At 33.0% G+C, this 15,461-nt stretch overlaps 1 protein-coding gene across 4 annotated transcripts in view; it reads left to right on the top strand.

The window, feature by feature from the left end:
- LOC111423954 (Heterogeneous nuclear ribonucleoprotein K) overlaps positions 1-15,461 on the top strand; it is a 107,402-nt gene that overhangs the window by 61,133 nt on the left and 30,808 nt on the right. For 3 of the 4 annotated variants that reach the window (XM_023057341.2, XM_071197873.1, XM_023057355.2), the window contains 4 exons: positions 2,945-3,041; positions 8,858-8,914; positions 9,477-9,520; positions 10,260-10,332. In XM_023057341.2, coding sequence (XP_022913109.1) covers positions 2,952-3,041; positions 8,858-8,914; positions 9,477-9,520; positions 10,260-10,332 — 264 coding nt within the window. In that variant the 5' untranslated portion in view covers positions 2,945-2,951. Of the gene's footprint in view, positions 1-2,944; positions 3,042-8,857; positions 8,915-9,476; positions 9,521-10,259; positions 10,333-15,461 lie in introns of those variants that run through there. The other variant, XM_071197874.1, reaches the window with a different exon arrangement.

Below are 15,461 nucleotides of genomic sequence, written 5' to 3'. Positions count from 1 at the left end.
TGTATAATTAATTTAATTTAAAATATAATAAGAGGTAGTTTACACCTGATCGCTCTAACATAGCTAAAACACTTAAAACATTTCATAAATCTTCAGTAGGATGATGAAAAATATACACAAAAATCAAAAGATTATTTAGTAATGAAGCCTCACTAACATCTTTTAAGGTTGAGTACAAAATGCCAAACAGTAACAACCTTACACCAAAAGAACAGTTTATTTTACTGGCTGCTCTTGACATGGTAAATACTATGTTAAGAGAATCGATGGGAAAATTAAATTCACACCTCATGATCTATGGATAGAGAAGTACAAAAGTTGATCAACAACTTAAAGAACTAAACAAACAACTAAAAGAACTAGTTGCAGCTTATAAGCGCAAAACATTAAGGTTTATGAGATAAGTATATACCCACAAATGATTTGGATTGGGATAGCGCTTGCATGCATCAAAAGGCAATGAACTCTCAATTGATTAGAAATGTTGAAACTTAATACGTATCGAAAAGAAGAAATATTTCTGTTGCAATTTAATGCATCGTCTTGCAATGCCTCTTCCGGAAACCAAGTTTAATGCTTTTTCCGTCTCAGCATTTCATTTTTCCTGCCATTATACCTCTCACGCAAAAGGTGAATTAAAGAGTCGTTATTATTTGACCTGGACCATGTTGACTGGTTAGTAGTTTTTCAAAAAAAATCATGGCACGATTTAAAAGACAAATTTCTGTTACAAAAAATCCATTCATCAAATTTCGTTATGCCTCATGCAATACTACATTTTTGTGTTATGTCAACACGTTGTCATTGGAATAAAATTCTTATTTATCTTAAATTCTAATCGTCTCACATGTGCTAAAAGGGTATTATTACAAACCAATTCTGACAAGTACTTGTACCTGCTTGGACCTATATCTTGATAAAATCAGTCTTCCACAACAATGAAGTCTCGTTTTCTTTGAGATCTCTAACAACATCATTTTTGACCGCTGGCGCTGGTTATTTATCTCTTGAAATTTGTTATTTAAATCTGTACAAACAAGGGTGTAGTAGATATCTCAGGTCTAAGAAATGTATAAGCATTTGAAGCATGTAATTGCTTTAAAAACACTAGAATATTTCAAGCAATGATGTAACTTCATTAGTTTCTGTAATATAAAAATAATGAATCAATGTACTGCACAAAGTCTGACGTCATAAGCAAGATAATCACCAGTCAGGCGTTCCAGATTGAGAACCCCACCAATATATCATCAGGGTCTATTCGCATCCATAGTGTTATTGTAGTTTATTAAAATTACTACTACTTACTTGTAGTTTCGAGGTGTTACGAACTGTACTCATTAATCAATCTTGCATGTTTACCAGGCAAACATGTCACGTCAGTTAATCCTAATAGACATCGATTTATTTTTTTTTTTATATAAAAAACTAGAAAAGTACACGCAAGATATAAAAGGTATTGATTTAGCAAGGCTGTTAATAACGTCAGAGAAATTAGAGGCTAACTGAATGTGAGGGAAATCCTTCGAAAAAAGCTGCGTGTAGTGCAATTTTCCAATAATTACTTTTGTCTGCTGCAGATTAGTCTATAGAAATCATTGTTGTCTTCGAAAAAGAAAGGCCCTTAGGTCTGTGAAGTGGTTGCTCATGGATCTAAAGAGTTTCATTCATTAAACTGAATTTCTCAATCAATCAATGACACGAACATTCCAGTGTAATTACCTACACCAACAATTGATGCAAATTATGGTTTGCCAGGTTCTACTGCCCAACCCAGCTTTCTTACTGAAATTACCCAACTTCATGGCAAGCAGCAGTTTTATGGCAAACCTTGGTAAACAAATTTTACTTCTCAACTCAACTTTATTGATCTGGATTTATCACTCCCCTAAAAGTCCAGTCAGTACAATTCAGAAGTTATCTAGTCAAAGAATTAGTGCAACTTTAGGGTATGCCGCTTACACTTATCAATCCATATTCATTTATCCATAGGCAAGTTAATATTATAGCCTTCACATAGGTTTATAGCAGATTCTATCAAGTTATATTGAGTGAGATAGTAGGGACATTAGTAAGATCTTGTCGAAACCTGATTTAAAATCTAGGAGAATTTGCAAGAAAACAAATCCATTATCACTGGTTTCGCTTAATGGGTTCCTGTCATAGAGGTTTTCGTAATATTTTAGACATCAACTTAACTTTAGCAAACAAGTATTAAATGCATTGATACTATCGCATTGACTCTGAAACTAATGGATATTTTTCTGCAAAATGGTTTTATGTTTTCATATGTTGATTTTAAAATATTAAAAGCAATGTATAAAAAATAATGTACTCTAAAAATCTGTGTTTAGTTTATGTTTGTACGAATCTCTCATGCTAAAAAGGTTCGAACTTTTTCAAACAAAATGAATTTTAAAAATAACCAATCGCCAGAATGTTCAATATTAAGTGAAAATATCAACCATTAAAGAAAAAATATTTACTTTACGATATCAAATAACTCACTACCAATTTACAATAACCCGCGAATGAAACAAACAGGTTTTCGTTCGTTTAACGAAATCACCTTTAAATTATACTTCTTGTTTTGAATAGAACTTTAAAAGATATTATCTGTCTAGACAATCTCAATTGAAACCATTTACGTGATATAAACGCTTTTCAAACATTTAGATCAGATCTGAAGATCGTTGAATGAAATTCGATGTATTTTACTGGTATCTCATTTTTAAAATTACCTTTTACTTCACACCAACAACATTAAAGTTATCAATTTAGAAACGGTAATTAACATCCTTGAATGTATTTATTGAATCAAACATAAGATGGTGTCATCATCACATATTTTCTTTTATCTGTGGTTGAGAATTTGTGTCATGGATACAATTAATTAATAAAGAATATATACAATTACTAATTTTTTCTATTTATTTTTTTAAAGATAAAACATGAAACGGGAAGCTGATCTTGACATGGGGGCTCCACAAAAAAGGACACGACGTGGAGATGAGGAGTTGCGTTTGTTAATTCCAAGTAAAGTAAGTACTAAACTTTTTCTTTTAAACTTATTTTTATCTTGTACAAGAATATACAAAAGAATCTCTTTGTGCGTCGTCCGCTTTTCTTTAAAATGGAAAGAAAAGTGAAACTCACTTTTCGCAATCTTACAAACAAGCTCAACCGAGTTTTCTCTCTTTGAATGCACACAAGGAATATTCGCATTATGTTTTATCGTGCACAGAAACACGATGATTCACCTGCGGGCGGCGGTTACGATTCGTAAACTCCAAGACCATTAATCACTCAAGTACGAGAACTTTATGAACTCAAATTATATTTAGAGTCTTTTAAGCGTTTGTCCTTGAATTGTGCTTCATTTAAATCACATTTCTTTTTTTTTATTTGATAAATTGTTTTAACTCCTAAGAATTATGAATCAACGATTTTAAACCTAATTCTTATTTTAGAATGGAATGTTTTTGTGTATTTTTTTAAAAATTAATTTTTGTTTATTAATTGTAAAAAATTATTAAAATTTTTCAACAAGTTGCGTATACTTTTCGTTAGCTCAAGTTATTTCAAGAAATGCTTGATCACTACTTATGTCAAAAACTTTTACATACACTATATCTAATTGTGTTAAGTATTGTATCACATAAATAAGTATAATAAAATTTAAAACCAACGTACATGCTAGAGGCGTGGCAAAATATCTTCAATAGAAAACGGACAGAGACCGGGCAATAACTTAAGACTGACTATGCTACTTGTGGTATCTTATTAAGAGATCTCATGCAGCGCCGCAATTTGTAGGAAATAGATATCATGCACTACAAATTTGTAGAAATAGACAGCGTTTGGCAGTATTGTAATTTATAAAAATAACGAACTAGTCCAGTTATACTTACTAAAATGCAGTCAAAATACCAGAAATAATAAATCAGCAGAAAAATAAGACACTGGGAAGCTAAACAATTATCTTTGACAAGTCATATCAATATACGTCATCTGGCAGAACGAAGAGGAGCTTAGGATTTACTTATTTATTCTTAAGTAACTATTCTTTTATGAGTATAAATTTTTTCTCGTGAAAAGAGAGGCATGGGACAACCTGACATCGTAGTTCTTTATACCAACGATAGTATGGCTCTTGTATCTAATGCCATTTGCCACTTCCGTTGATATAATTACCATGCATGTCGATACGAATATGGCCATAAGCCTGCCTTAAGTCTGTATCGAGACAACTCTGTATAAAGTCTACATCAAGTTTTCATCTTGTTTCTATTAAGTTAAGCAGAATCTAGTCTTTTGTCAAGACTGCTTAATATATCTATAGGATTTGTGTTAATGCCATAGGAATTGCTAAGACCCAAGTACGAAACGTATCTATACTTATAACAAGAATCCCATTTTAGCATGTAACAGTTTAAAACATACTGCTCATTAGACTGTGTTGATGAGATTTTAGATACACTTAAATAAGCAGACTTCAAGATATTGCTGGTATACGCTGAAAGTTTCTTAATTTTTTAAAGTGATGAAAGGAACATTTAAGAGAGATCCAACGATTAAGCTTCAGGACGAAAGTAAAAATGTAGGATTCTGTTTAGGTCTCAAAGGTGCTGCAAACAAAGCCAAAGCACAATTGAAACAGCGCATGAATCCAACTAACCGCGCACAATTAACAATACTTATAGTTGCACTAGCTATTATTACATGTTTTCCACCTATTTGGGTTTGACCCAAAATCTTCAACTTTCAGTCAGTTGTATCAAGATTCAGAGACATTCATTTTGAAAAAAGACAAAGATCCTTACAGGAAGAACTTGCCAACGACACATTTTTCTTCCAGAATCAATGCTAAGTCACCTTTTTTTTCTTGTTCGATTCAACATAACTTTGCACTGCTTTTATCATCTTTTTATAATCGTTATTCGAGTGTGCAGAGTCTTCAGAGAGTGATCTATTCGTTTACTCTGAGTAACATTGGTGGAAAATTAGTTAATCTCAAAAATGAAATTGGTAATAACTGATATTAAGAGATGTTCTTGATAATGTTCAGATAATAAAAAATGAGACGTTAAGAAACAAAGTGATGAATCCATTTTCTACAACAAATCTAGTGATAATAATGATTTTTCCACACGAGCTTCATTTAATTACTAATTTGAAAAGCTTGGTCAGTGTAGAATTAATGTGATCGATATGAGCTGAAGATGGTGGTTGAGATTATTCAAAATTTCGTAAAACCTACATAAAGTTTTTATTAAAAGTGCATCAAATTTTTTAAATCTGTCAAGTTTTTACAGTCTGTCTCAAATCTCCATTCTGACTTTGAGTCTCTATCATGCTTGCACAAAATCTGTACCAAGTCCTCATCGAAGCAATTCAGTATCAAGTCATTATATAGACTATCTAAATAAGTTCTTCAATGTGTTTCTATTTACTTGAGATTTCATTAAGACATCACATATTAATCAAGAGCCTATACTTTGCATCTCTATCATCATCAGTGATGGGCGCTCGGTAAATACCCGGCGGGTAGGTATTTCTAAAATGGGTATTTATACGGGTACCCCGGTGCAGGGTAAATACCCAAATAGGGCGTATAAAAGTGATACCAGTAAAAATATATCAGATTCAAAAAAAAAATGAAGAGGTAGTTGATGAAATGGACGTTGAAGACGAGGAATTGTCAACAATCAAAGACGTATTATCATCAGACGAATCTGTCGTAATTTAAATTAGATCAAGTTATTATGATTATTATCATCAGGCAACTCTCTGCATCCATTGTTGGACTTAGACCTCCCCTATTCTGTTCCATTCGATTCTATTCTGTGCTGCCTGAATCCAATTGTTGGTCATTCTTTTGACCAAAAAACTTTGTTCATTCGCGCGACATGACCCGCCAAGTTCCACTTTAGCTTTGCTACAATGTTGACCACATCATTTACGTCAGTTCTTGTTCATAGGTCTTCATTTCGTATGTAGTCCCTCAGAGTTACACCGAGGATCCACCTCTCCATCTATCTTTGCAAGATATACATAGCTGTCAACCCTCTCAATCTCATTATCCCCAATGTTGATGTTAGACCTGGGAACAAGATTTGTCATAAATTTTGATTTCTCCTCGTTGATATTTAGCCCGACTCTTGCACACAACTCCTTTAAATCGTTCAGCATTAGTTTAATCTCTCCAAGGCTATCCGAAATAAGAACCATATCGATCGCGTAGCGCAAATTACTAAAGCATTTGCCATCAATGTTTATGCCTTTTTGGGTCCAATCCAGTTGTTTAAATGCACTCTCCAAGACTGTGATGAACAATTTGTGTTCAACAGTGTATCGCTTTGTTTTACTCACAATCAGTACTTTACTACTTCCTACTCTTTTCAGAACTTTCATGCAATTTTACAGTCATTGTAGCTTTGTTGTAGATATTATAAATAAGTTTGATATATCGATAATCGACTCAGCATTCTTGAAGTGCTTGCAAAACTGCCATCAACTCAATTTAAATTAAATTTTATAAATACCTCTAAATACCCATCTTGGGTAAATACCCCCGGTTATATATCCAGGAAATTTACCCTTGGAAATAAATACCCGGGTATTTAACAACACTGATCATCATTGCTCAACTCTGCACGTTTTGAGACATCTCCATTCATATTCTGATGTGCGAAGATGGAGGAAGTTTCTCACTGGGATAAACAACCCCCTTCGATTCTCGTTTCAATATAGACTTTGACTTATATATACACTTTGACGATGTAGTACCAGAAGTTATGCCTAAAACAGGAAAGGTGATTCTCGTTGGGACGAAGTGTCCCCCTCGGGTTACCCTGGATATGGTCCAAGATACACAGCAAAGAAATAGGTTACTCCGAAGAAATGTCCTAAAGGACGGTTTTGGAGCGGAGGGGGAAGGATTTATTGGGCCGAAGATAAGAGCAGCGATGGGTGATCGGTAATTTCTCCAACCCGTCATTGCCTGGCGTATAGGATCTGACGCCAGTAGTCTGTCCACAGATTCGTAATTCCCTCTTAATAATCATATCTATAGAATTGCTGCATCTAACTGATGCACTCTTAAAAACTCCTTCAAAATTCCATAATATCTTCTTATAATTTATAGTCTTTGAAATCTGTATCAAATCATAAACACCCATCACTTCACTTTATATCTTTATTATGCCTGCATCACATCGTCGTAAATTCTAAATCAGGATAAGTCCCTACAAAGTCAAGTTTACATCAAGACTCTATTATATCCCAATAGGTTCTGCATCTAGCATTTAAACTCCTTCAAGGTTTCAGAAAATCTCTATATAATCCGTATTAACATTAATTAAAGGTTTTGAAGCCTGCATTAAATCTCTAATATACATACATCAACTCTGCGTTAGGATAACCCTGTAAAAAGTCAAGTTTATTAAAATCCTCGTTATGTTTCTGTCAAATCAAGTCAGTATGGAGTCAAATTTGAAAATCCTTATTAAAACTGCATCAAGTTTTAACAATATTGCGAGTGCACTTCATAACTTGATAGATTCATTATGCCTATATCAAATGTAATATAAATCTTTAACATGCCTATATTAAGTCCTCTCGTAAAGTCTACATTATATCTATCAAATCTTGACATCTGAGATAACCAGACATGACTGCGTCGAACTTCTTATCAGGATCTGCGAAGAAGATGCGAGAATAACTGAAAATTTCAGAAAAATTTTGAAGACTTTATCGTGTACTCAAACGAGTGCAGTGGCTTCAAGTTACTGTTAATTGCTTTCCGAAGCGTTGAAAAGTTGCTTAGCTTGTACTGTATACTCGCAAATTGGAATCTTCGCATAGAATCATCTAACAAGTCGTTGAAATGCTTTCGCCTCATTTAAGGTCGTATCGTTGAAATAGTAATGACTAATATCACTTTCCTCTTAGTAATTAGTGTTCGAATTCCAAGAAATACAATATAGTATTCTACATTGCTTCTCACTTTGTGATAGTATTTCTAATAATAAAGCCAAACACATCTGAGTGTTAGCGAAAAGTTAATAGTTAACATGTCAAATACACACATCCTGATGATGAAGTATTAATTGGGAAACCGGTCGGAGATTAAATCAAATATTAATTAATCTTGTACTAAAACTTTTAATATTAACACATCAATATGTGTAAAAATATTTTCCTTTTTATAGTTTTCTTTTTTGAATTTGTTTTTCTGTTTTTGTGGTTTTTCCGATCACTTTGCGTGACTTTATGCAACAAAACGAACCTTTCGCTCGTCACTCACCGGATCTACAAAAATATCTTTTGCTAATGCAACCCCGAGTTTATGTTATGACACTATAACATGCCAAACGGAAAAGATAAAGTTGGATTAATTAAATTGTTTTTTTTTTAATAAAGTATTCCGTTATGAATAATATTTTTAATATGCGCAGCAGTAAACATTTAGAATATTTTTGCTAAATGTTTATGCGACTAACGTCATTGAATTATTAATGAATATGTGGCGTGTGCGCTTTGATGACTTCTACTCACACGAATATATTAAAGAAAATATTAAATTTCTTTACCAAACGAATATAAAATCGTGTATTTATGTTAAATCTAGGTCACGTTAGTTAATTTTAATTGGAAGTGAAATTATTTACAATATCTTGTGTTAAATTAGGAAACGGTTTGAAATTATTAAATTACACCTACATACGTATTGATTACTCAATTGTTACTTGATATTCAGCTTCCGATACATTTATTTACACCTACGTGGATTGATATTGTTACAGCGGTTAACCACATAAAATTAAACATCTTACTAATAGATATTTTGTTTTAGGTTGCAGGTTCCATAATTGGAAAAGGTGGTCAAAACATCACGAAGTTAAGAAGCCAGGTCAGTATTAATTGGCAAGGAAATTGATTCGTGGTGTATGGGTTGCCAACAAAAAAATCAAACAAATCGGTCTCAACTTCCCGAACTAATATCTATAGTTCTAGAACGAGACACTTCATCTTAAATGGTTTATTTTTTAATTCAATTTAGTGCGCGTTTAATCGTTATTTTTTTGCTATGACACACATCAGGTCCTTGTAACACAGTAACCAAGTAATAACAGTCTGCTTTTCTCATAATACAGTGTGTACATTTTAAATTTAAATCGTCATTGAAAGGTTTTCGTTTTTATGGTTAATAATTTTATATTTTTTTGCCTTACAATTCAATTAAACTTTTTGTTTGTATAAAAGCAGTGTACAATTTGATCGGTGTTAGAGAATATAGATTGAAGATTGTTCGAAAATATAAAATTGAAGAGGAAAAAGTTCTGACTCAAGCTGAGTTTTTGTTTTTCTTTTTGTTTTGATTCGGTATGTCAACCCCTTGGCCCGGCCCACCCACAACATCTACCAACTGCCAACCAACCAATCGGCGAATTGTTGTCCGGAATGCCCAACAGTACAAAGCCTCGATTACTGTCCCTGATTGCCCTGGCCCTGAACGGTAAAAACACACAAATCTATATAATACGTTTTAATTAATAATAATTTTTTATAAAAGTACTTTATTTTCCAAATCACACCCAAACATTTTTTTAAAAAGAAAAACAAAAAATATTTTTTTAATACAATTTTTTTGTTTTTACTACTCTTTATATTTGCCTGTATCTTCTACCCACACTACTTTTTTTGTAAACCCGGCCCTGGTTGCACTGCAAAAGCAATTTTAATTTAAAACACTCTCTAATTTAACAAACCGCATTTTACCCGATCATCCCTTAACTCCCGCTGTATCTCAATAATTATTAACGTAAATATTTGTTGTTAAATCATAAGATGTTATCTTCAACTTCTATTTGCGAATTCACACCGGAAATGCCACTAACATCACAAATAAGCAAACGTAACAAGCGGTGCAACCTAAAGCCGATACACAAAAAATAATAATAAAAACATGTAATTAATAAAACTCCTTGAATTAGGCGTGAGTACGATCGAATCATGCCTCGCTAGTTTTCTATATAGGTTGAGGACTATACTATAACTCCATTGGCGAAAATGACACCTTCGCTTTGTCAGATTCATCGCCCAAATAAACGGCATATAGGATGGCGATTAATCTCCGACCCCGTCCACCCCGGCCAATAACAGTAGACTAGGCGAGGCGCTCCCAGCCTAATTCTCCTTATTTTCAATTCATGAATTCCGAACATTACCTAATCTACTTTTTGAATAATTTTCAGGATGTTGACGCTCTCTTCCGATTTAGAGACCATTTGTAGCATCGTCCATGATGTCGTACCGAATTTGGAAGAGGTAAGTTATATCACACGAATTGATTTTGTTTATTTTTATCCCATTAATTTATTACATTAATTTATTACGTGATCCTCTTAAACACCTCTTTTATCCATAAAAAAATTGTCGTTTATCAAACCGATTCGTTTTGCGAGGGGTTATTTATTCCCAAGGTTATTGCGGAAGCTAACAAGAAGGATAAGGTCCAGATGCCGAAGCTACCATCCAAGAACATTCCTCAAATTGTTTGCCAGTTGGCTGCCGACTTTGTGTTATCCCGGGAATATCCCCGGTTATTATACGTAGTCATCCCCCTTTAAGGCTACCCCGGGGCCTTGACAAATCCCCATTCGCATCTAAGATGGAATTGAATAGCTACCGAGAGCGCACGTCACTCATTCGATGTAGGGTAATGGATTTTCAGGGAAGGAATTGAAAATTTTCTAGGCTTAGATATTTGTACGATGACATCAAAAAAAATTAATATTTAAAACGATATTTAAATTTATAAATGGAAATTTATTCCAAATTAGAATAACAATAGATAAAACAATAGAAGTTCTGTGACTTCGCCTCATTAAGCTAATGTCGCTTGCGATCGTGCAACGTGTTGATCAATTTTGGGTTGATATGAGATTAATAGCAACGCCTCGGCCGCAAGCTCGGCTTAATGAAGTCTCTGCTCTAAAATAAGCCGAAATCTCAACTATTATATTGCAACATTAGCAATATTACCCAATTCAGACGTCATACCTCGGCTTAATGAGGCAAACTTTAGACACTCTGGTCTAACTTAAACCGAGGGTGCTTGCGACCGAGGCTCTACAACCAATGTAGCAACCCAAGTTGATCAACTTAGTGTAGCACTTCAACCGCAAGTAATCTGAGATGAATTCGGTGAAGTTAAGGTCGCTTGTAGGCGAGGCTCTAGAATTAATAAATCAACCCCAAACTGATCAAGATATTATTGTAGTACGTCCACTACAAGCTGCCTTGTCTTAATTAAACGAAGTCATAGACTCTTTTCTAAGCTTAACCAAGGTCACTTGCGCCTGAGATTGCAAAGTGTTTTATCAGTTTTCGGTGGATATGGGATTATTCGTAACACCTCGGCCGCAAGCTCGGCTTAATAAAGTAAAGGTGTAGATTTTTTGCACTAACATAAGATAAGTTGTGATCCCCAATCATTAATCCGGTAAACTCATAGACTCTCTATTCTAGTATTAGCCGAGGTTGTTTGCGGGAGAGGCTTTGCAATTAATATATGGACTAGTCAACATATTCCTGCGTTTCATCTGGAAGTGACCTCGGCTTAACGAGGTCATAGATCCTTTGTTCTAGGCTTAGCCAATGTCACTATCCTAGTTGCAGGATACTGCAATAAGTTAATTAGATTCGGGTTTAGGTGATATTAACTATAGCCCAGCGGCAAACTAAATATTACTCATGAATTACAATTGTAATCCACGCGTGTACTGGTAGATTAATTATTTTTCGTACCACTATTTATTATTCATAGTAAATATATAAAAAGGTTTAGTTCTGCTTAATTTTTGGCAACACTGGTTTATCACAAAAATAGTTATTGTACAGCGTATGGCTTTGACGTCAATTCGATCTATCATTACAAAGTTTTTCTCCCTACTGAAAGCGACTATATTATAGGTACTATATTTTATAGGGCTATATAGGATTATAATCCGTTTCGGCTTTTCTCATTTTGAATCCGCAAGAACCACAAACCTCCATTAATCTCGATCGCTGCTCTATGAGATTAAGAAAACGTTTAGGTTGTTCCCAAAATGTAACCAATCGCTCAGCCTATCTCAAAATCATTTAATTGTTTAAGAAAAGAGTCTTTGAAGAAAAGGTTGTTCTTTTCAGACGCGTGTATTTCAGGTTCTCCCCTTCATATAAAAACACGAAATTATTAATTATTAAATTACCAAAGGTGTTTTACATATGATAGGTATTATGATGCAGTTTAAATCCAAATTAATACATTCTGCCCAATCTAAACATTGCAAAAGTCCAGAAAAGCCTGAACAAGGCAAGGTTTTCAACTTTTTTAAAGATTTTCCATATAAATAGAAAACGACAAACATCATTTTATATTCGTATTTGGTGGTATAAATGTAGAGGAACATGATGAACTCAAACTAAATTAATCAGAACTTCTGCTCAAGCCGGAATTTGCAAAAACTCCAGCTAAAACCTGTTTTCAGAGATTTACATAAGGCAGAACATCCATCATTCCAATTAGATCTCTTCGTTGCCCGCTTCGATTTTGGAAAGTATTCTTAAATTGATCTGGAATTCAGTTCAACATGAAAATTATAAAAATTCCAGAAAAACCTGATCAAGGAAAACTGGTTTGTAATAGAAATAGGAAATGACAAAAGCATGTTATCTCCAAATTTGCTGCTATAGATGTAGAGAAATACGATGCAACTTAAACTAAATTAATCGGAAATTCTGCTCAACTTGAAATTTGTTCTGTTTTTCACTAGTATGGGAAATAGCAAGTTTAAAATCAAACTGATCTGGTATTCTATTCAATTTGAAGTTTGCAAGAATTCCAGAAAAACCTAATCGAGGAAATCTGCTTTTCCAAAGCAACAAATTATATTTCCATATTTGCTGATATAGGTATTAATCAAGTTCTACTATTTCATTATTTCCAACATTCTTCGGTTTTGCGTGTAAAGATAATTTTAATTTTTTCAAAAGTAGGCATCTTACCAAACATCAGAAGAAAGAAATATCCGATCATGTATTTGAATACTGACAGATACTCCCGCCAATGTCTAAAACATTTCACAAATCGAACCAACCGCTGTAATTATTAACAGTGAATCGATATAAGTTGTGCAAAGTGTTGTAATGTTATTAATGTGCTTTGTCATTATTACTTATTCAAAACTAGTTGGATATTAACCCAATTAATTTTCTAATTTATCCGAACCAACCTAACATATTAAGTTTATATATGCAGGGTGTCTCAGCGAGACCGGTCATTAGACGTTTCTGGGGTTCTAGCCAAACAAAAAATTTGAGAATGCAGACTTAAGTATTATCAATTACGTTCTCTTCATCTAAAATATTTTCAGATTTCTAGCACTTCCGGTTATACTACTTTATTTTTTTAAATGGAACACCCTGTATATTTTTACATATTTGGATTTGTCTGTTTTGAAGGTTTATAAATAACTTTACTTTTTGCAATTTGAACCAGCAATTCTCGAGTTATTCGAATTTTTCTAGAAAAATTTGCTCCAGCGGACATTTGTTCAAAAAATCATAGAACACTCAATTTTTCAGATATCAATTTAGGATTCAGAACATGCTTAAACAACATAATGGAGTATGTTTTGGTGCCGAGAACGGCTGTCTAGATCGTTTGGTCACTTTACTATCATACGTTAACTTTTCGAAATTTGGAAACACCATAACTTCACTTTTTTAAATGGCACCCCCCATATTTTATTACTTAGTCGTCTTCGGCGTCTCATTGTACATCTTTTATATTCCATATGTCCTATGCCTAACATTAATAGTTTGAGAAATAATTAGGGTTTTTTAAAAAATGCTCACATATCATATGGATATTAACCTAGTGTGCCATGGAAAACAAATGTTTAATGACTTAACTGATAAACGTCAAAGTCTAATTTAGGTTGTTTGATGCTTGTGAGTCTAAAACCAGTTAAAATGGATATTAATAACGTAAATAATGTTTATACAAATGAAGAAATCCATAATTTATTTTTTGTGCACGAAAAGTGCGACAAAGTTCTTAGTAGAACTTGCAGAATGTTTAATGAAAATTATCCACATTTATCTCCGATGACAAAAGGTAAATTTAGAGGAATAGAAGCAAATTTTTTGCATTTACGAATTAATCATGTGTTAAACTGACCAATAATGGTGATCTAAATATTTTAGACGAAGAGATCGTAACTGATAATACTTCAGTCTGAATTCTCAAATTTTTATTTTCGCCAGAACCCCAGAAACGTCTAATGACCGGTCTCGCTGAGACACCCTGTATATGGTCACTGTACCACAAATTTCGTCGAAACCACAACATTTTTGCTTGGCGAAAAATAAACGACAAACTTAAATATTACTAGAATCACTTCAAAATCTTATGAAACAGCAGCGAATCTCAAATAAATTGTTCTGCAATTTATTTCTACCGGTTTTGACGCAATGTGCCATTACCAGGAGAGGATATCAAATTTCGAGTGTGGCAAAATCGGCATTATATCGCTTTGAAATACTCAAAACAATAAAATTACTGGATTTGTCTTACAGTATAAAACAATCAGTCTGTTCTTGATTAAAACTTTATCTTTAATAGGAATCCCCACAAAGCTTCAGAATAGTTTCAACAATCTGTTTTTGTGGTTTCATCTAAAGTTCTATTGTGTTGTTCTCAAGTTCTATTGTCTAACGGTTTTAATTTCATTTAAATCACACTTTAGTTCAATATACTCTCAAACAAACGCCCATTCATTTGTAAATTTTAGAATATTCTTTCGTTTATTTAAACACAATTTACTTTTATACAAATTTGTTTAGTAATTCATTTTATTTTATTTGATTATATAGTTTCGAAAATAAATTATAAATTATTTTAATACGATACTAAATTAGTTAATTTTTTGATAATCTTGTAATGAAATATTGGGCGTATTGAATACTTTATTTAATGATATTAATGGATTAATGAAAATATGATAACCAATAATTGCACGATACCTCGATTTGCAAATTAATTAAATTTATTTCATTGTATTTTCCAACCGTAAACTGCGATGAAAGTTATTTTTATTTAACCTGGCGTATTGTGCGTTATTTATTTAACGGGTAATTCTACTCGTCAATGTAAACTCCTTGACTAAACCATCAACGGTTCACACAAACAAGATCCGCTAAACTAGTCGTTTTACAAATAAAATTCAATTTACTCGAAACATCTTTATCGAAGTATTTTTTAAATTCACACTTTAAATTTAAATTAATTCTATTTTTTTTTGTGTTGAAGATTTTTTTTTACTTAAATTCGAACGAACAATAGATTCAAGCTTTTTGTTTATGCATTAGGTTTTATTGCATCTTTACGAATTCCATTACGAGGACGA

The sequence above is a fragment of the Onthophagus taurus genome, chromosome 7 (genome assembly GCF_036711975.1).
Source record: "Onthophagus taurus isolate NC chromosome 7, IU_Otau_3.0, whole genome shotgun sequence".
Lineage (NCBI taxonomy): Eukaryota > Metazoa > Arthropoda > Insecta > Coleoptera > Scarabaeidae > Onthophagus > Onthophagus taurus.
The sequence above is the reverse complement of the archived record's forward strand: the minus strand, read 5'-3'. Positions and strand labels throughout refer to the sequence as shown.